The sequence below is a fragment of the Canis lupus genome, chromosome 5 (genome assembly GCF_048164855.1).
Source record: "Canis lupus baileyi chromosome 5, mCanLup2.hap1, whole genome shotgun sequence".
In the NCBI taxonomy this organism is placed as follows: Eukaryota; Metazoa; Chordata; class Mammalia; order Carnivora; family Canidae; genus Canis; species Canis lupus.
The window spans coordinates 67,208,731-67,231,197 of record NC_132842.1 but is presented as its reverse complement, the minus strand read 5'-3'; the positions used below and the strand labels follow the sequence as shown (position 1 = coordinate 67,231,197).

At 43.7% G+C, this 22,467-nt stretch overlaps 1 protein-coding gene across 1 annotated transcript in view; it reads right to left on the bottom strand.

Moving 5' to 3' along the window:
- Positions 1 to 16,596, bottom strand: part of N4BP1 (NEDD4 binding protein 1) — a 49,502-nt gene extending 32,906 nt beyond the window's left edge. The window contains exon 1 of the mRNA XM_072827132.1: positions 16,382 to 16,596. Within this exon, the coding sequence (XP_072683233.1) occupies positions 16,382 to 16,579 (198 nt within the window). The 5' untranslated portion in view covers positions 16,580 to 16,596. The remainder of the gene's footprint in view (positions 1 to 16,381) is intronic.
- Positions 16,597 to 22,467: the final 5,871 nt, after the last annotated feature.

Here is a 22,467-nt window from a genome sequence, read left to right as displayed (position 1 = left end):
TTCAGCCCACAGTAAATGGGAAAATGGGGATAGTTTTGGCCTCACCCATCTTTATTGTTTTTTTTGAAGATTTTATTTATTCATTTGAGAGAGAGAGAGAGAGAGAGAGACAGAGAGCAGGAAGGTGAGGAAGACAGATTCTGAAGCAGACTCCGCCCTGAATGCAGAGCCCAGAGAGGGGCTCAATCCACGAACACTAGATCATGACTTCAGCCAAAACCAAGAGTTGGACACCTAACCAACAGAGTTGCCGAGGTGCCCAATCTCGTCTATCTTAAAGAAAGTAGATAATGGGGCAGCCTGGGTGGCTCAGTGGCTTAGCGCCGCCTTCAGCCCAAGGCCTGCTCCTGGAGATCTGTTATGGAGTCCCATGTCGGGCTCCATGCATGGAGCCTGCTTCTCCCTCAGCCTGTGTCTCTGCCTCTCTCAATCTGTGTGTCTCTCGTGAATAAATAAATAAAATCTTAAAAAAAAAAAAAAAAAGGAAAGTGGATAATGCCTAAAATTTATAAGAAATAGCAGTATGTTATTTACAATTATTTAACCATCAAAACATCAGCTAAAAACAGTAAAAAGTAACTGTCTTTAGGAAGTAGAAGAGACGATTACTGTTTCTTGTAAAAATTCTCAGCACTACTTTTTTGTTTTAATCATGCGCATATATTTTGGGATACTCATTTCCTAATCCCAATAAAAATTTTAAAAAATGGATACATAACATGCTGTGATGCTATATTAGTGATAGCATTAATTTTGTTTTCCTTGATTTTTATCTTACATTTAAGATAAATGTTAGCAGTTTTGAAATAATGTGAGTGATTCATCTTTGAAACAAACATTTTCCATTACTTCTGTTACTTTTCTGGAGTGGTATAATCTGCAAGAAAAGCTATAATTAATTAGTTGTAAGTTTATTTGTATTTGATTTAGGATGTTCTTAATCCTATGCAACCAAAAAAAGAGTAAGATTAAACGAGAGGCTGAGACAGGTAACTGCAAAGATTGTGATAATCTTGATTTTGATTTCTGTAAATAGACTTTATTTTTTCAAGCAGTTGGGGGTTCACAGCAAAATTGAGAAGGTAGAGATTTTAAAAAATATACATAATTTGTTTACTGATAATCCTTAAAATTCTGTATGTTTTTATCAACTTAATCAATTTTATACATTTGAGCCTACAGAAAATACATACTTTAAAACTGTAAATCTGATGTGTTATTTACAAACAATTTACTTTTCACTGCTTATGCAACCATTTCACAGCAAGTGATATTCTCAGGGATGTATCCAGATACTATTTAAATTACTATCTTTCAAAGAAAAAAATGCTCAAGTAAAAGTTAGATCCTTTGAGAAGATCATAGAGGGTCTCAGGAGAGCTCCTGTGGCTCTCGGTGTGTAAGCATCAGGACTGGCAGAGAAATGCCCAATACAAGCAGAGTCATCTGACGTTATTCCCCAAATAACTAAAACTATTACTGCAAGACTAAATGCCTAGTTTTGAGGGAGAGTTGTGCTAAGAGCTTATTACAGCTTCACATGCACAAAACTGTGTACTCCCAAAAGACAGGAGTAATTATTTCTTGAGATTCAGACTCCCATTTTTTTTAAAGCTCTATGCTTTTTTTTAAAATTTATTTATGATAGTCACACACAGAGAGAGAGAGAGAGAGAGAGAGAGAGAGAGGCAGAGACATAGGCAGAGGGAGAAGCAGGCTCCATGCACCAGTAGCCCGACATGGGATTTGATCCCAGGTCTCCAGGATCGCGCCCTGGGCCAAAGGCAGGCGCCAAACGGCTGCGCCACCCAGGGATCCCAAGACTCCCATTTTTTTTTTTAAATTTTTTATTTATTTATGATAGTCAGAGAGAGAGAGAGAGAGAGAGAGAGAGAGAGGCAGAGACGCAGAGACACAGGCGGAGGGAGAAGCAGGCTCCATGCACCGGGAGCCCGACGTGGGATTCAATCCCGAGTCTCCAGGATCGCGCCCTGGGCCAAAGGCAGGCGCTAAACCGCTGCGCCACCCAGGGATCCCCCAAGACTCCCATTTTTTATTAATAATTTACTCTTGTGGATTACTAAGTAGCAGCAATTGATTTTCATATTCAAATTCAGAAGTGAACAATAAAGTATACAAGTATACTGTACTACTACATTCTACTTTTTTTAAAGATTTTATTTATTTACTCATGAGAGACACAGAGAAAGAGAGGCAGAGACACAGGCAGAGGGAGAAGCAGGCTCCATGTAGGGAACCCGACGCGGGACTCAATCCCGAAACTCCAGGATCACGTCCTGGGCCGAAGGCAGGTGCTAAACTGCTGAGCCACCCAGAGATCCTTTTTAAAATATTTTATTTATTTATTCATGAGAGACAAGAGAGAGAAGCAGAGACATAAGGCAGAGGGAGAAGCAGGTTCCATGCAGGGAGCCTGATATGGGACTCGATTCTGGAATTCCGGGATCGTGCCCTGAGCCAAAGGTAGCTGCTCAACCACTGAGCCACCCACACGTCCCTGTACTACTACGTTCTAGATGTCTAGTCATAAATTGCACTGATAAGCATCTGTGGACCCAAATATCCATCATTTGCATTTGGCTGTATTTGGTATCTGAATATTTGAATGTTAGTCAAAAACTGTCTTCCCCATCCTGCAATGTTCATATTGTTTTACTTTACTCAGGCTTTTAAGGAAAAAGCAGATATTTTAGATCTAATATATGTAACAATTTCCCTTTCATGTAGCAAGGGACTTCCTATTATTCTACCTTCTACAAATTCAGCTCTTCTCAACTCTATCATAACATTTACAAATCCAGACAGAAGTCCCTGGCAACCTGTGCTATTCAGAACATAGCTAAACCAGAAAAGATCAAAGTGGCTACTCGAAGAGTCTCCACATTTGACCAGGGAAAGGTTTCTTGGCTCCACTGTTCACCATCCTCCATCTATTATGGGCACACACGTGCAGGGCTTTGTCAGCTTGTCTCCCAGGTCACACATAGTTTGAAGCAGCTGATTGAGAGTGTAGGAGGAACAACAAAGGGCATACCTGCAGAGCACAGAACAGCAAATGACAACTGACAGCACAGGTGCAAAAATAAATTGAAGGAAGACACAATGGTTAAAAGCCATAGCAACTCAAGATTGGCTCACGTAAGTACAGATCTAACACATAGTGGCAGCTGCCAGGAGCATAACTGTACCCTGGCACAACATAACAGAAGACACTCAAGTGAACCACAAATCACTGAGGCAAAATAAACTATGCAGGCAAGGAACTCTACATTATAGAGAGATTTCTAAAGTGTTCGGACAAGCAGTTCTCATCTCTGGCTGCACACTTCAGGATTCTAAAGATTTCTTCTGTTTAGGAGACTCTTGCATAAATGGTGTTGTAATATTATCTCTAAGAGAAAATAAAGTAGGAGTAGTAATAAAATTTTTAGACATTGACACGAGTCCTACAGAATACATATTGTTAGAAGCATCATATAAGCCTTACAAAAAACCCCACGCGCTTTAACATCAATAATCTACAAATCTGTAACAGGTTCATTTTAGTCTCTATCTGGCTATCTATATTAATAATATTGCTATAGAACGACTAATAACCGTACTAGCCATTTTTCCAATGCACTTCCAACATTAGCTTTCTGTTCCATCTTTCTCTTCAATCTCATTTCTAAAACATCTACCAAGATCTTTCCTAGCAGGGGTGTCTTAACAGCTCCACAGGGAAGCACTTCCAGCTTGCTCGCTCTGAGCATACTTCTTGAAAACAGGACCAGAGGCCACACGAAGTATCTACCCTAGATGTCATCTCCATTACACCTGTAAATATCTGAAATTCTATAGCTTCCAAAACTTTCAGCTCTCCTGATCAACTTATTCTTCACTCTTACCCAAATGTCTTCAGGTCCCAAACTGCATTTTCACTCTTTTTACTCTGAGTAAAAGACATTTATTTTATCACAGTCTGAAGGCCAACATTTGTGAAGCCCTTCAACTGCCTCTCCTTTTTCATCTAAAACATTTTACCTTTCATGAGTCTGTTCTCCTTCACTCTGTTTTAAAGCCATGTTGCTTTCCCAGTTCTGATTCATCACTTCCTTCTTACTCACCTCTGCGCACCTACAAACCTGTGTGGGTTTCCCTGTTCCTACATAACACTTCCTTCAGTCTCACTGCCTATGCATGGGACTGCTCCATCTCTGTCTTCATCTCCACACTTTTTTTTTTTTTTTTAAGATTTTACTTATTCATGGGAGGCACACAGAGAGAGGCAGAGACATAGGCAGAGGGAGAAGCAGGCTCCTCACAGGGAGCCCGATGTGGGACTTGATCCCAGAATCCTGGAATCTGAGCCGAAGGCAGGCGCTCAACGGTTGAGCTACCCAGGCGTCCCATCCACACTTAAGTAGCCTAAACTCCATTTCACTGCTAACCCCTTGAATCTGGATTTGGCCCCCATTCAAACTGAAACCACTTTCTTAAAATGCCAACTGTGACAACTACTGCAAAGCGCAAACGCCCCTTCTCTGTGCTCTCCTAGTCAGGCTCTCTGTAGCAAGATACCATTGTCCAACTTCTCTTTGACAAGTTATTTCCTCTCCATAATTCAGGATACCGCTGTCTAGTTATTTTCCTGACTACTTCCTGAAATCCTCGGTTGCCACTTCCTACTGCACCTTAAATGTATGCCTTCCCCCTCCCTCAGTCCTCTCCCTCAATTATACTCTCACAGACTCTTCAGATTCCAGCCATAACTTTTACTTCTATGGTACCACTCCAAATCTCCATCCCTAGTCCTTAATACTGTTAGGCTGCAGACTATCCATCCCCTGGACACTTCTACTGGACTAACCCCACAGTTGCCTCAAATTTAATGATCTGAATTAGAGCTCAGTTTCCCACTCGTCTTTGGTCCAAGTCCCCTTGAAAATGAAACACAGTTGCCTGGATTTGAAGTTTTCTTTCCTTCTCATGCCATTTTTCATAAAGCTTGTCTCATGGGAATATTACTGCAACCAACTCTAAACGCTTCTGTTGCCTGTCTTGTCATACTCCACCCCTAATAACATTATCAGTGACATGTGAGAGCACACCTGTCTCACTTCCTTACTCAAAAGCTTTCTAGGGCAGCCCGGGTGGCTCAGTGGTTTAGCGCCGCCTTCGGCCCAGGACATGATCCAGAAGACCTGGGATCAAGTCCCATGTTGGGCTCCCTGCATGGAGCCTGCTTCTCCCTCTGCCTGTGTCTTTGCCTCTCTCTCTCTCTGTGTCTCTCATGAATAAATAAATAAAATCTTAAAAAAAAAAAAAAACCTTTCTAAGGGTCCTCACTGCGTTAAGATTAATGTTCAAGACCCTCAGAATCATATTCAAAGTCCTCTGTGGTTTGGATTTTAGTCCATTTTCTTACTTCTGTAGCCTAATTTAACCTTTCCTTCCTTAAATTCATCCAAAAACACCTTCCAAGAGCAAGTTGAGGGAGATGTTAATGTTTTCTACACACAATTATCATACTATATGAACTACAGCATTTACATAACTCAACTGGACAGTGCAGGGACTGGCCTTGGTTATTAAACACAGTGGTTCTCAGGCAGCCCAGGTGGCGCAGCAGTTTAGTGCTCCCTGCAGCCTGGGGTGTGATCCTGGAGACCCGGGATCGAGCCCTGCATCAGGCTTCCTGCATGGGGCCTGCTTCTCCCTCTGCCTGTCTCTCTGCCTCTCTCTCGCTCTCTCTGAATGAATAAATAAATAAATCTTAAAAAAAATAAACACAGTGGTTCTCAATCAGGGATGATTTTGCTCTTCACGGGGCACTGGAAATCTCAGGAGACATTTCTGGTTGTCACAACTGATGGGGTACTCCTGGCATCTCGGGGGAAGGGGTCAGGGATGGTACTAATCAACCTACAATGCACAATACAACCCCCACAACAAAATATTCTGACTAAAATGTCAACAGTGCCACTGTTGAGAAACCCTGAACTAATCAATAAATGTTGAACAAATATGCGTTCAAGCAGAAATTAGGAAGTTTGAGAACACAGGTTGACATCCAGCCTAGTATCAATGATGTGGGTAACACTGTAAAAGAGAAAGTGGCCAAAATGACCAAAAAGGGGTAGAGGGTTCCATTTTAATAGCTTGCATAACTTTAAGTTTTAAATACTCCTAAATGAGGCAAAAAGGATGGCCTTTCAAGCATAATGGAGCACTCCCTTTGGCCCACCCACAGAGTGTTTAATTCTCTGGGAAATTTACCTTTGTCTGACACACGATTCATTACTCATTAGGGCCTGAACTGGGATGCTACATATCAAAATGTAGATTTTTTTGTCCAGCAGAGATGCCAATATCTCCACCTTACAGACAAAATATTATGATTATACTGCTCTGAAAGATATAAACCAATCTGCATCTAATCAAGCAATTTTACTCCACCATTCTTCTTCTTCTTCTTCTTCTTTTTTTTTTTTTTTTTTTTTTTAGTGTAGATAAATACTCAGATCCTCAAACACTCTCTGAACCAGTTTTACATTCCTGCTGGTTCCCTCAGTCATGAGTTACTAGTCTGAAAGTCACATTTATAGTTTTGGGATTTTTTTTTTTTTTAGATTTTATTTATTTATTCATGAAGAGACACAGAGAGGCAGAGACACAGGCATAGGGAGAAGCAGGCTTCCCATGTGGGACTTGATCACAGAATGCCAGGATCACAACCAGAGCCAAAGGCAGACACTCAACCACTGAGACACCTAGATGCCCCTATAGTAGTAGTAGTTGTTGTTTTTTAATTTACACTTCGGCAGTTTATATGACTCAAGTCTATCTAAGTGGACTCACCGCTTGTAGCTATTAAACTGAGTGGCCTAAGAAGAGGACTGCATGGTTGTGTAAGCCCAATCATGCCTCGTTTTAGGTCCCAGGGTGAATCCCGAGCAGGAAGAGAATTTTACTGGTGCTATTTCCTTGTTATTATTCTTCTGATTTTGTTTTTGTTTTACAGTTCTTGGCCACATGTCCCTTTCTACACCTCCATCACTGATTACATACTACCAGGTCAGTCAGTCTCAACTACACCCTTGGTATACACTGTACTTAGTCTGCAGGAATCTGATTTTACAACCTGACCAAGTGGTGATCTGTCAGTGGATAATGGATCTATTTTCTGCTGGATGAGATACTACAAGAAAATCTGGTTTTAGTCTTTTCTGTCTTTCTGTTTGTGTAAGAACATGTCTCACCACCACTGAAAGAACAGTCTTTTTGAATTCCAGACCAGTTTTGTGTTTTTGGATTACTTTTGACCTATGGCTAAGATTGTGGAAGCAGAACTGAATACATACATATCTGTATCTATAAAACAAGAAAAGCCTTGATTCCTCATGGTTTAAGTATGAAATGTATTTCTACCTCCAAAGGTAGTAAAAAATTAAAAAGTTTCTTGAAGAACCTCTGTTCTAATTGGCTTACAGAGAATAAGAAGCTTTTACATAAATCTAAATCTATATTTCTAGAATTCCTAGAAAGTAAGGAAACTAAACATCTAATACTTATATGTTATTAGCCTTTTATTTTTTAATTTTTTAAAAAGATTTTATTTATTCATGAGAGACACTGAGAGAGAGAGAGACAGGGAGAGAGAGAGAGAGAGAGAGAGAGAGAGAGAGAGAGAGAAAGAGAGGCAGAGACAGAGGCAGAAGGAGAAGCAGGCCCCATGCAGGGAGCCCCACGTGGGACTCGATCCCCGGACTCCAGGATCATGCCCCGGGCTGAAGGCAGTGCTAAACCGCTGAGCCACCGGGGCTGCCCATATATGTTAGCCTTTTAACGACCAAAAGAAAAAAACCTCACAAACTTATAGAAACTGCTACTTCAAAAGAATTTTTAAGAATCCTAATTCATGCACTAAAAATAATCCGTAAGCCAGTATGATTTGATAATTTTCATGCTAATTTAAAAAGATATCCTTTTCCTGATTTCATCAGTGTAGAAAACAATGCACACACACACACACACACACACACACACACATATATATATATTTTTCCCCTATGAAGAGATACACTGAACTTTGCTGGCTTGCTCTTCAGAGAGGCTAGTACTACTCATGATTACTCACATTTATGATAATGAAAAATATAAGCTTATATATTCAACCAAATTGAATTATAACACTGACAACTTCTATAATATCAAAAGTTATATGCCATTCAGTCGTCAGCATAAGAGTAATTTCCAATATCCTTAGTTAACTTTAAGACCTTGATTGGACTAATAATAAATGGTTAACTAAAGGATACTCTTTATATACATCATTAATTTCCACATGAGTCAGACACCAAATGCAGTTTAAACACATACACATACAGGCTTTCTAATATTACCACAATGTCATTATAGCACACAACAAAATGAACAGTGATTCCTTAGTATTGTTAATACTCAAGTCTATGTTTGATGTCCTTTTCCAGTTGTTCTGTTCTAAACATTCTTATTTTTTTCACCATAATTACACAATTTTTTGCCTTCTCTGGTATTTCACCTATACAGAATCATATGATGATATATGCTCTAAGGTAAATCTTCTTTCAGTCAGCATTTTTTTGAGATTCATGTATCAGTGCATAAATCAGTCCTGTGTTCTCTTCTACTCTCGTGCAGTATACCACTCTGAAAGTTTAGGTTAACCCCTAAACTTTTTTGGGGGTTTCCCAAAGGTCCCCAGCAGTCAGTCACAAAGATTTATTGTTTACCTTCTAACAAGAATGCTAAAACTAGTTCACTTCTTTGGGAGTACTCCGTACTTCTTTAGTGGAACCCCATTAAGTTGTGTCAAATCAAAAGGGAAGTCTGGTTTCTTTTACTTTTTCGTGGCAATGTAGTTATTTGTATACAGATCAGTGACAATCTGTCCTTTTACTAGGATAAAATTATACGAATTCAAGGTGCAACCCAGGCCATAACTAAAACGTCATATTTAAGAATCCTGTTGAATCAGCAGGTATGGTAACATCACTATTACAAAACAAGGGCTGTAGTTCATGTATAGAACCAATGCTTAGGAAACTGCTCTCGTACCTGTTCTGTGGCATACAGGGTCCCAGCCTTAAATATAGTATAAAGAAAGTCACTTTCTGATAGGCCAGAAATTTTAGCATTTTGGGAACCTTGACGACAGAAAAAAATCATGCAAATGTATAGACACCATAGGTGAAAAATGTAGAAATGGCTTTCTTGATTTTTTTGGAGGCTTCCTGCTTTAGAATAAAAGAGCCATAAAAGGCAATTAAAAACAAAAACCACCTTCTATTAAAAATTCAACTGCAATTCCTTATGAAATTTCCACAGAGAATAATTCTCCAAGTTTACTAATTGCTAATATCTCCCCCATATTCCAAATACAATGAAGCTAGTCTGTGTGCATGTGTCTGTGTGATCAAGAGTAATCCTTGGAAGTTATTTATGATTACAAGTGATACAATTAACAAAAATTACAGAAACCCAGGAAATGAAGTAAAAGAACGGCTGCATGTTCTTTCAATGTCATATCAGAGAATTTTCTAGGAGGTCCAACCAAGGATTGTTTCATACCTAGGGCTGCACTGTACCTGATAGAATTGCTGGACAAAATAGCACACATGTGCTATAACTGCACTGTTCACACTGGTAGACACTAGTCCCATGTGGCCATCAAGCACCTGAAGTGCAACTGAGAAAGTAAATACTAAATTTCAATGAACTTTGATTTAAATAGCCACATGTGGTAGTGGCTACATACTGGACGGTGCAAATCCAGTCTCTGGACTACTTCTGTACAGTTCCCAGGGTAAGCATTGCTTTTGCCTTCAAAAAAGGTTGTAAAAAAACAAAAAGAAGAGACAGACACCCTGTATAGTCCATGAAGTCTAAAATATTTATTATGTGGCTCTTTACTCATCAACTAATGTAAATTACTAATTCTCTCAGCACTAAGACTGAACAAAAACCCTTCACCAAGTTGGAAGGAACCTTTTAAAACACATAATAATTCAGTTTCCTTAAACAAAGAAGTTTCCCATGTTGTTTCCATTTGACATAACTTATTTTTTAAAAAACAGTTCTTGGGGCACCTGGGTGGCTCAGTGGTTGAATGTCTGTCTTTGGCTCAGGTCGTGACCCCAGGGTCCTGGGATTGAGTCCTGCACTGGGCTCCCTGCAGGGAGCCTGCTTCTCCCTCTGCCTATGTCTCTCATGAATAAAATCTTAAGGGAAGAGGAAACAACAGTCATGAGCAATCACTTTGACCCCAGTATAACCATTGTGAGTATCCCTTATTTCAACATTCTGGTATAACCCCAAAATATTAACCATAAAAAGAAACTGAACAAACCACCATTTCTTAAGAAGATGATTTTCACAACCATAGTGAGTTAAAATAAAAATCATTCTAGGAAATGCAAAGAGGCCACCGACCTCCTTTCTGGTAAAATCAAAACAAAAACTCCAGGTCACCACCCAGCATTACATCTACAAATTATTTCCTCCACGAACAAATCTACTGTTCAAGAATTTATTCATGAAACCAGGTACCAAGCTCTCCTAACAGAAAAGAAAATGAAACAATACAGTGTCCATTTTAACCCTCTGATGTCAATGCAGTAATGGGACACTTCTACTCAATTCTTTAAAAAAAAAAAAATCTGGGATCCCCGGGTGGCGCAACGGTTTGGCGCCTGCCTTTGGCCCAGGGCGTGATCCTGGAGACCCAGGATCGAATCCCACGTCAGGCTCCCGGTGCATGGAGCCTGCTTCTCCCTCTGCCTGTGTCTCTGCCTCTCTCTCTCTCTCTCTCTCTCTCTGTGACTATCATAAATAAAACAAAACAAAAAATTAAAAAAAAAAAAAAAAGAAAGTTTGAGAGACGACCTAGAAATTAAAAACAAACAAACAAAACTTAAGAAACATTAAAAAAAAAAAAAATCTGCATCTTTCTCCTCTCTTACTCTACAAATAAGTAAGTAAAAACTCCAAGGACAATAACCAACTCCTCAGATGACCCTCCTCTCTTTTTCTCTTCGTCACAGATTAAAATGGATCAGATGTTTAGTCTACCTTGGCAGAGTTTCTTGCGTGTACTATAATTTCAATGTTTAAGATTTATCAGTCCTCCAAATTTTATTCTAAGTCCTCCAGACTGGTGTTCTGGCTATGGCTCATGGTGGCAACTCACTGTTATGAGGTAATGCTTGAAACACCACCAAGTGATAGACATTGTGGTTAGCAAATTTAACACCCTAAAAGTTCATGGAAAAACTCTACAAGTAGCCATGCCATTTGTTTTCCATTACTCCCTTTTGTTTGTTAACCTTCAGGGCAGGCTCCTATATCAACCAACTAAACTAATGTTAGCACCCAAATCACTGCTATGGACCTTGTTAACCTAGGCACTATATTATCTCCAGATGCCTCACACTTCCATCCTCTTTACCTTCTCTAAGTTGAAGGGAATACTTCCACTTCATACCCAGACCACTGAGGCACCAATCCTTCGTTCTCAGAATTCCTCCATTTCAAAGATTCTGATCTCTGAAACTCCTCCCCAACTACAACTTCTGTGATTCTCCAACACTCACTGAACTTGCCCTATCTGCAGGATTCCATGAATCTCAGAGGGGACAGGATCTAAGGTCTTATTCCTTCCCTGTTTTTACAGTTCATTATGCCCCTTTCTGCCTTCTCCTCTCTAGTCTGAACCTCTCTGGCTATCAATTCACTAAAAGTAGAAGTTAAGTCTATATATTTTTGATTGTTCTAGCCCAAATAACGCCGACCATTCAGAAACATTTCCTGAGCCTCATTCTACCTTGTCCAATCACACCTTATATTCCTTTAGTCTTTGGGGTGTTAGCTTCACCAACATCCAGAGTGGGGGAAATTATCACCTACTGGAGAATTTCTGGGTCAAGTGGTATTTTAAATTCAGGCCATCTAACTTTCCCTGGCCTTACTTCAGTTCCAATGCACCTCTTTTTCTTTTTTTGTTCTTTTCCAATGCACTTCCAAAAGTTCCGTGGCATCTAGCCTACCATGCTCCACTGTCTTCAGGCTTTCACCCCCCCCCCCTCCCAGTTATGAACTGATACCCTACTTTATTGAGACAGTACTATAGGCCATTGAGGTGTTCAACTGCCCTCTATGCCAAATGGCAGAGGGGGAGCATATCTTCACTCATTCTGTCTAAAGAAGAGGTCCTAAAAAGCTGAACCTGGTCCTCTGACATGTTTGGTTTAGCAAACATGGTTGCTTTTTGTGTTTAGAATATTTACTTTTAAAAGAGTAATTTTTTTTTTTGGTTAAAAAATATATTAATGTGGATTTTGAGATATAATTCACAGCATGCATGATTTTTAAAACACAAATTAGTTGCCTCTTCCAAAACAAAATAGATTTCACATCAAATCCAAGCCCCTGGCTTTTCTTGGATGAGACATCATTGGGCCCATCCTATGTAACTGGCTAATACTAAGCATTGGCAGTTAGTTACCGTCCCCCAAGGGGCATGAGCACCTTCTTCACCAGTTCCTCCCTACCAACCAGCGGGTTCCATATGGGGTCTCCCCACAGGGAGCATGGAATTTGTGGTTCCTATAGTTAAAGGAAGAATCTGAACTTCTCATTCCCAGGGCTGAGATCTCTTCAGCCTCATCCCTCTCTACCACCACTGTCTAACTCCAAGGATCCTACCCAGGCACTGCATCTTTGATCTGTGAGTGAAGCAACATCTAGTTAGTACCTTCACTTCCTCTCTGAAATTCAGTCCTCAACCTCCTATGATTCTGTAACTTTGGCCACCACGGACTTCAACCTCCTCCTGCTGGGTTCCAATACTCTCTACCGGGTTCCCTCTCTTTGAGACATCTCCTCCCAGCCCTTGTGGTAATGCCACATTGCTATAAAAGTCACTAAACACGCCCAATTTCTGTCCTCATATCAACACAAACCAGCAATGGACCACACTGAGAAAAGAAGCCTAGAGTATAAACACTGACTATGGAGATAGTTCTTAGAAATGTAAATCTAATGGCATCACTCATGTTGTCACAACCCTTCCATGACTCCCTCCTACCTGCCTGCTTGGTAAAATCCATGTTTTTCTGCAGGCCCCAAGTGCTTTGTGACTTGGCCCCTTTCTGTCTCTGACTGTTTCTTCCTATCTACTCCTACACTTGTGAAGTCAGTGACAAACTGGCACTATTTCACATCCCTGTAATTTTACACATGTTCTTCCCCCTGGAAAACTCTTGTTCCATTCTTTAACACCCAATTAAGAAGAGCAATCCTTCCTCTCCTGTATTACTGTAACACCTTGTACATATTTCAATGGGTAACATGTATCATACTGTACTATTTGTTTCCAAGTCTGTCTCCCCTACTAAGCTATGGATTACCTGAAGTCCAGAGGCAACTGTCAGTGCACTTCCTGACACATAAATTTTCTTTAAATGTTGGCCACCTGGCTCTGCCAACAGGTCGAAACAATATATCTACCATCCTCCCTGACACCAAGGCTTAAAGCCTTTCCCTCAATCCCTACATCCACTCAGCCACCAGATCTCAGTGAAAACTGTCACCCCCCCATGTCCAGCTTGGAACATGTCTTTTCCACAGCTGGGTCTTCCTGCCTCCAAGTAAAGGGAAGGCAAGTCCTTCTTCTCTCAAAATTCCTCACTGACTCCTTAATGAATAAGGCCCAAAGGCTTAACCTGGCATTTGGGTCCACTGAGGCTCCGACACTTCTACCAAGATGCTGTGTTTTGGACCTCAAGCTTTTGCTCACAACTACCTCCTGGGAATCTTACAGGCTCTTCAAAGCTCAGCCCAAGTGCTGCTTCCCCCAACACATTTCCTCTTTGACGTAGGGTCCACATTTACAGAATGTGTGCCTTTTTAAAACCTCCCAGGACATTATCATTTTCTTTACCTTTCTCTCTAGCCAATGGAGCCCTAACTAACTAAACCCCCACATTCTCTTCTACTCTAACATTAGCTAAATGCAGTGATTTAACATTTTAAAAGCAGGAAACAAAGTAAACCACCTGCAAGGACCCAGAAAAGTTGCTGGCATCTTATCTGAGCCTACTAGCTAGCTACCTAAAAAAATTCTTACTTACTCTAAATCTTCCTTCCCCCAAACCTTCTCCTCCTCCACAACTTAAAATATTGTAGATGTTGAAGTTTGCTTTCCTGTTCTTAATTTCTAAGTTAATGGTTTTCTCTTCCTCAAAAGAATGTAAAACAAACTCCAAAGCCAATTAAAACTACGGTATTCAGTGCTTACCCATGAATCTCAAGGGAAAAGAAAAAGGATTTCTTACAAATGGGAGGACTGGATGATGAGTAACACACATCACAAAGATATCCGAGACACTGTATATCACCAGGGCAAGTGACACCTACTACCAAGATACTGTAAGGCACACCTTTTCCAAATAGTTTACACTCAACTACGTGGCAGGACAAGCAGGAGAAAAGGAGTTGGGAGGGTCTGGCAGAGCGTGCCAAGTTTTTCTGTAGAGCACTTTCCACACTTGGGAGGAGTCTTGAGTAAAGCTGAACTGGGAGCAGGTGAAGCACACAGTAAAAGCAGTGACTAGTCAGTCGGTAGAGGTTTAAGCTTGAGAGCTGCTACCACACAGAACTGGTAAAATAAGGTGGGACTAGATTAGGTTAATGTTCTGTAAATCTCCAGAGGAGGAGTTTAGAGTGAATGAGACAGGCAACAGGAGGTCCTAGTAGGTCCCAAGGCAGGAAAAAGATTTTCTGTGGGAGGATCAGTTTAATGCAAGTTATACCAGAGGGAGGGAGAACGGGAGGGAGGAAGGAATGGAGTGAGGGCAGTGAACTAAGGGAGGGGCACATACCAAGGATGAAGGTCTCAATTGCAGCAGAGGCAACGAAAAAGAGAAGAATGAGCGAATGAGTGCATCTAAGAGATTTTCAGAAATATTAACAGAGCTTAGTCACGGGCCAACCTTTTAGCTCTGGGGAAGAAAGTCAGTTGCTGGGGAAAAAAGAATGAGGGGCCTGGGAAGAAGTTAAAAATTAAGTTAGGGGGTGCCTGGCTGGCTCAGTCCACAAGCATGTGACTCCTGATCTGAGAGTCATGAGTTCAAGCCCCACGCTGGACGCATAGGGCTACTTTAGAAAATTAAAACACTTTACAAAAATGAAAAGTCGGGGAACAAATTAAGCACAGGAAAGCAAATGTGATTCAACATCTACAATGTTTTGAGTTACGCTGCGGAGAAGAATCACAGGTAACTGCCCTATCTCTTCCAAAGATACTAAAACAAGCACCCAGGCTCTTTTTTTTTTTTTTTTTTTAAGTCTAAGATACTCAGGAATCACAGAACATCCAATTCTCCAAGGACACTGTTGAAATTTCTGAAGTAGGATGCCACAAAAAGGACCATTTTCTTCCCAGCCAGAGGGTTCATCATTTGGGAAGACAGGTATCAAGAACAAGGGCCCTAAGTCTGAGTCTTGGCTCCCCCACGGACTAGACAGGAAAACCTGGAGAAACCTGGAAGGGGGGAGAAGGGGGGGGGGGGGAGGAGAGAGATGCTTTGTTACTGTGTCTTGGTTCGGGGAAGAAGGGGAGTAGTTGAAGGTGTTGCGTAGGTTTAAGGCTGAAATGCTGATTTTGAGAGGTGAGTCACCACTTGCAGAGTTTCAGTTTCCCCAGCTGTTTAATTTAGAGAGAGGAAAAATAATAAAAATGCACCGCCCCGGATTTTTTTTTTTTTAAGACCTGCGTTAGATAACCCTCGTGTAGGGTTTAGCATAACGCCTGACGCTCTGTGACCAACAACATCAACACAAAGAATAACGCTCTTTTTCCAACACTGTTGTTAAACATCCCCATCTCTTCTGGATGATGGTACGCTGTGCATTTCACTACTAGGATGGATGGTCGGCCTTTTTTTTTTTTTTTTTTTTGTCGGATTGTCAAAGGGGCCCGAAATCCCAGAAGGGCTCAGAAGCCCCGTGGGTCCCGGAGGCCCGGGGAGAGAAAGGGGGCCGAGGCGGCTGCAGGCCCCGAGCGCGCAGGCCCTGCGCAACACCCCGCGGGCCGGCCCCGGGCTCTGCGCTCCGCGCTCAACAGCACCCACCGCGGTCGCCGCGACGCCCTCCGACCGACGCGCTTGCGTCAGCGCCGCTTCGCAAACGGGGAAACTGAGGCGCCCGGGGGCTGAGCCGCCAGCCCAAGGTCGCACGGCTCGAGGGCGGGCACGCAGGTCGGCGGGCTCCGGAGATGCGCTCGCAGCCGCGGCGCCTCGCTGCGTCCCCGCACGGAGGGCAGGCGGGCGGCGGGACTCACCTTGGCGCTGTGCACCGCCTCCTGCGCCCCGCGGAGCTGCAGCCAGATGCGCGCGGGCAGCGGCTCCTCGGCCCCGAGCGCGCCGAGCACCGCCAGGCTCACGCCGAACAGGCCCTCGATGCGGCCGCGGCTCCGCTCCAGCAGCGCCGCCTTCTCCGCGGGCGCGGTGAACTCGTCCAGCACCGCCCGGGCCGCCATGGCGGGCGCGGCCTCCCGCGGCGGCGCCGGGGGCCGGCGGCGGCGACGCCCCCTCAGCGTGCCGCCGCTGCACCCGAGCCCGTCCGGCGGCGTCGGCCCTCGCGGCCGCCTAGCCTCGCCCCCGCCCGCGCCCGCGCCCCGCCGCCCGCCCGCAGGCCCAGCTACACCATCCCGGCTCGGCCGCCGCGGCTTGGCAACTGCGGGCGGAGAACCCCTCCGCCCCTTCGCCGCCGCCGCCGCCGCCGCCGCCGCGGGCCGGGCCCCGCCGCCGCGCATGCGCCCAGCACGCCGCCGTCATTGATGCTCGCCGCCCCCCAGGGAAAGGCGGAGGGCGGGGGCGACGGAACTCGACGTCACGCGCAGTGGCCATGTTGGTTGAGGGCAAGGCGACGGCTCCGGAGAGGGGCCTGGGCGGCCTTCTTGGGTGAGGGCACAACCCTTTTGGGTGACTTGATGGATGGTGAATCTGTGGTTTTACAGATGGGGGATTTGAGGCTATGACCCAGTTGACGGGACTGACCCAGGGTCACAAGGGATTTGGGTTTGTCTTCAGACATCTTGAAGCCCAAACTAGCGCTCTAGCAATTGAGCTTTCCCGCTTCTCAGTAATTGATAGGCAGATGGTACCCCTCCTTCCCACCCTCCCTCTGCCCGCCCGCCTGCCTGCCTGCCTTCCTTCCTTCTTCCTTCTCCTTCCTTCCTTCCTTCTTCCTTCTTCCTTCTTCCTTCTTCTTCCTTCCTTCTTCTTCCTTCCTTCCTTCCTTCTTCCTTCTTCCTTCCTTCTTCTTCCTTCCTTCCTTTCTTCTTCTTCTTCTTCTCCTTCCTTCCTTCCTTCCTTTCTTCTTCTTCTTCTTCTTCTTCTTCTTCTTCCTCCTTCCTCCTTCCTCTTTCCTCCTTCCTTCCTTCCTCCTTCCTCCTTCCTTCCTTCCTTCCTTCCTTCCTTCCTTCCTTCTTCCTTCCTTCCTTCCTTCCTTCCTTCCTTCCTTCCTTCCTTCCTTCCTTCCTTCTTCCTCCTTCCTTCCTTCTTCCTTCTTTCCTCCTTCCTTCCTTCCTTTTCTTCCTGCCACCCTTTCTGCATCCCTTCCAGCTTCTCAGATGATCTTCCTTCCTTACTCCCCCTCTTCCTCCCTTCCCCCTCCCTCCTTCCTTCCTCCCTCCCTCCTTCCTTCCTCCCTCCCTACTTTCCCCTCCCTCCTTCCCTTCATTCCTTCCACCCTTTCTCCTGACCTTCCAGCTTCTCAGTAATTGATAGGTAGATGACCTTCCTTCCTTCCTCCCTCCCTCCCTCCCTCTCTCCATCCCTCTCACCCTCCCTTTCTTTCTCTCTCCCTACCCATCTTCTTCCTTTCTGTTCCGTTCCTTCTTTTTCTTTCTTGTTGTTCTTTGAATAAAAATGGTAACAAGAGGAGAAGAAAATGGGAATAATAAGTATGGGGAATTGAGGAGGAAAGAAATGATTAAAAAAAATCAGGAGAGTGATTTCTTCTGGGAGGGAAGGATGGGTATGTGTTATAATAGAGGTGCAAAAAGTGGGAGATTAGGGGCGCATCCCTTTTACTGTGGGGCTTTAATAAATACACCCCAAGCCCTCCCCAGCTCTGTTTTCTCATCTATAAATCCATGGGGTGTTCTCAGTTATCTTTAAAGGCTTTTCCAGATCTTACATTCTCTGAGTCCATAAAAAGAGATTTTAGAAGATAAAATGTTGGTTTCCTTTCTCTGGGCTAAACGTTGTGGATGTAGCAGGTAGATAAGGATCATGAGAATATTACTTAACTTCTCTGTGTCTTAATTCCTCATCTGTGAAATGTGGGCAAAAATAGTACCTCCTGTTGTGAAAATAACTACAGTACCTGGACACAGTGAGTGATCACTAAGTATTAGCTATTACTCTTTGGTAGATTAGCAATGCATTTGAGGTTCTATTTTCATGGAAAAACTTTGTATGGATTATACAACCATGTTGAACTTGTGGGCCTGGAAGCCCCCTCCATCTGTGTAGATTTCCCCTTGAGGAGAAAGAAGGGGATCTAAAGATGTTACAGTTGGAAATGCCAAAAGTGAATGGTCTTGGTCAGAGGGATTACCCAGGTAAATCTTCTCAGGGATCCTGGCTGCTGGGGTTTTCCATTTGCCTTAGAAATTTAGGCAGGTGTGTTTCCCGGGTGCCCCAATGAGAGATGACTCAGCACAGGGAAGAGAACCATTAGGCTCACAGACCAACAACTTCCTGTTCTCCTGGGCTTTTCCCTTGGTGTCTACACAACCAGCAGTCTTCCTCCATCAGGTAGGTGACCTGAGATTGACTGAGACAGGACAGGTGGTGAGCATGGCCTTGCTGATAGATTTTACTCAGAGCTAGAGTCAACGTGTTATTTCCTGTCTTCTTGTCACACTCACCTTAAATGGAATTGCTATTGTTCTGTGATTGGACAAGGCTTTCCCCAGGGCTTTCCTGTTTGCTCCCAGTGACTTCCTGGCCAGTGAGTCTTAATTGCTTAATTGTAAAGGGTGAGGAGATGCTGCTGTGAAAAAGCACACTACAGCTCCTTCCCCACCACCACCCCCCAACAAAAACCCACCCAATACCAACAAAAGTAGTGCATACACACAACCATAAAAGAAAGTTGGGCCATTATACTGTGTTCACAAGATACTGGATTGGTGTGTCACCGGACATAGAGCTGTTGGGTTTTTCCCTCTATTTAAAAGAATTGTCAGTTCATATCTGGCCAGCATTTCCCTTTAGGGAACTCTCAAGGTTTCCTGAGTGTAGGGAAGTAGGAGAGAGGGAGAGAGAGAAATCCCCTTTTTAAGAAACTCCCTTGATTCCTGCAGTTTCTGAACCACAACTTTCCTTGTTTGACCAGCCTTGCCTATCTTGGCTAGTCTCACCAGCCCAGGACAGTTGATGCCAAGGATGAGACCTTTATGGAATCTCTATGTTCCAAACCCTTTACCTATTTTTTTCTCTGATATCCATAAGAACCCCGTGAAACAGTGTTGAGGAAATCACTTATTTCCCCTTCTGACATTTTCATGGAGGTGGGGGGTGGATTCCTATCTTATTCCCTAGCAGGGCCAAGTATAGAGGAACGCATCCCGGTTTCCATCTGCCTCTCCCTCACTTTCCCCCAGGGCAGGAGGAGGACTTAGGTGATCCAGCAGACCAGTGGCTTTCTGAGAAGACTTAAGTTGGACCATTCTGCCCCCAGAGAGGGTGCCTTATTGTGTGTAGTGCCTGCAGTTGCTTACTGGGTCACTTCAGCCACATCCTCCAGGGGGCAGCTTTGTCAGTAATAAAGATGACATTTTGACCTCCACCTGTCTGATGTCTGCTTTTATTTGTCAATTCTGAATGCAGGAGGGGCAGAAAGTGTTTATTGGTCTTCTAAAATACCAACAGTGGTTGCTGTTATTATCATTCCTGTTGTAAAAGTGAGGGAATGGAAGCATAGAGAGGTTTGGGACTGTTTCACAGAGCTGGTAAGTGAAGCGGTAGGAATAGAAATTTGAATTCAGGCAGTCTGACTCTGTGCTAGGGTGCTCATACCTGCTGTGCCATAATGACAACAAGCCTTTATCGGCACCCAGCCCCCTTTTCTGCTCTTGTGCCAAAGTAAGCAAGGGGAGATAATATGTTCTCATGACCAACCTCCTAACCCTTGGGATTCTGTCAAAAATAGATTTGCACAAGTGACGTTGCTTGGCACAGCCACCCAATCTGATAAACGGACTCAACATGCCCTCCAGCCAGCAGTCTCTAGGGGGATGAGTCTTCCTAAGTTCTTTGCTTTGCTTGTCTTCTTTCCTTCCTTCCTTCCTTCCTCCTTCCTTCTTTCCTTCCTTGTATAATGGCATCAAGGGCTTTAGAGTAACATACAAGAATACAATTGTGTTTTAGCCACATACATTTTAATATATTTACAAACTGTTCAGTTCTTTTCATATCCCTTGTCACTAGTCCAAACCACCATCATTTCTCCTTTTGATGACTGTGGGGCCCACCCCCCACATTCTTCCTGGCCTCTCTCCAAGTTCCAAGAGCTACGACTGCTATCAGGTTGGGAGAAATTATTTACAAATATTGATGCTGCAGCTGGAGTATGTTCTCAAATTGTAAATTTCATCAGTCAATCTCTTAAGACCCCTCGAGAGCTTTCCCTTGTGCTCAGAACAAAATCCAAACTCCTTACAGTAGGTTTCAGCTTTTGCAGGATCAGTCTCCTGCTTACTCCTCCTTTACTCCTCTCTCCACCTAGCCTAACTTACCCTGCCTCGGGGCATTTGCACAGGCTGTTTTTGTGTTTTTTCCTCCTGCTTTCTTTTCACTTAGTTGACTCCTGTTCTTCCATCAGATCTCAGCTCAAAAGCCACTTATTTAAGAATTTGTTCACTGGCTTTTCTGAAGAATCAAATTCCCTTGTCACAGGCTCTTGGGGGGCATTGTGGCCCTCTTGCTCATGCCACTGGGATCAGTTTTACATATGTTTGTGTGATATGATTGATTCATGTCCATCTTCAGATGTCATCAAACCATAAGCTCCAGGTCCACCTCACCTGAGGCTGGAATGAGCTCGAAGTATTTTAGGAATGGAAAGCAGGGCAGCATGCAGCCCTTTATGTCTAGAGAATGCTGAGGCAGGGGACACCTACAGGTATGATGAGGCTGGATCCTCCAGAACCTGGCAGGCTAGTTACAGATTTTGTGTTTTAAGTACACTGGGAAACCTTCCTGGATTTTAAGCAGCAAGTGCACCATTCAATGTGTGCTCTGAGATCTCCCTCCCTTTCCCTGAGGAAGGAAACATGGAGAGCCAGAGAGGACCTGGGAGTCCAGGGGTATTTAGCGGGTATTGGTCCAGGAGAGAGCTGGTGGTGGTTTGGACCAGGGATGTTGGAGTGGAGACAGAGAGGAGGAACCTGAGAGGTATTTTGGTGGTAAAATCCCAACGTTAAAGTACAGGGGGCTTGTTTCTCCTTAGCTGCAGAAAAGCCCTGGTGCTTCTGCTGCTTCTAGTCTTGTGTTTCTTTCTCTTTATAATTCCTCTGGGTTGTTACTACCCACATTGTTGGAACGTCTCTGACATTAATTCAAACTGCTAAACTGCTACAGCATTGAGAGTTGTTTATAAATCTCAGTCGTCTCAGGTGGGGACACAGTTTCTGGGCCAAGTGTTGTTACTCCATGACTGCCAGCAACCTACCAGCTCCTAGATGCCCTGAAACCATAGTATCTTCCCATCACCGTTTATAGCAGTGTTTCTCAACAATGGCACAATTTTCATCTTGGGCCAGATAACTCTTTTTTTGTGGAGGGCTATCCTGTGAATTATAGGGTGTTGGGCAGCAATCCTGGCCTCCCTCAGCAGATGCCAGTAGCATCTTTCCACCCCAGTTGTGACAACAAAAATGTCTCCAGATAGTATGTAATGTCCCCATCCCTATTAAGAACCACTGATCTACACAGCAGTTCAGAGAAAGCCCTGTCCCTGGGGCTGAGCTAGTGGGAATTTTATCTCTTCCTTTCTTCTGCATTCTCTCTATGGGACACAAACACCCCAAATCCAATGAAAAAGCTCACTGAGTTCCCTCTGACAAGCTTTCCTGTCTATGTTGAGTGTGGAACAACATGGGTTAAGAGGGTCCTGGTCAGATGTGTGTCCACCAAGCAAGGGACTGAGCAACTGGCCACCCGTTAGCCATCACTGCTTCTCATCAGCTTATTTATAGAACACATTCTTGCCAGGCCCACCTGTCTTTAAAGCCCAGCTTGTCTCACTTCTGAGAAAATGTGCTGGCCTGTTCAACTTCCTGTGGTTGATTAGGGCAATTGAATAACTGGTTGTTTAATTCGTTTATTCATTCAACAAATATTTACAGAATGC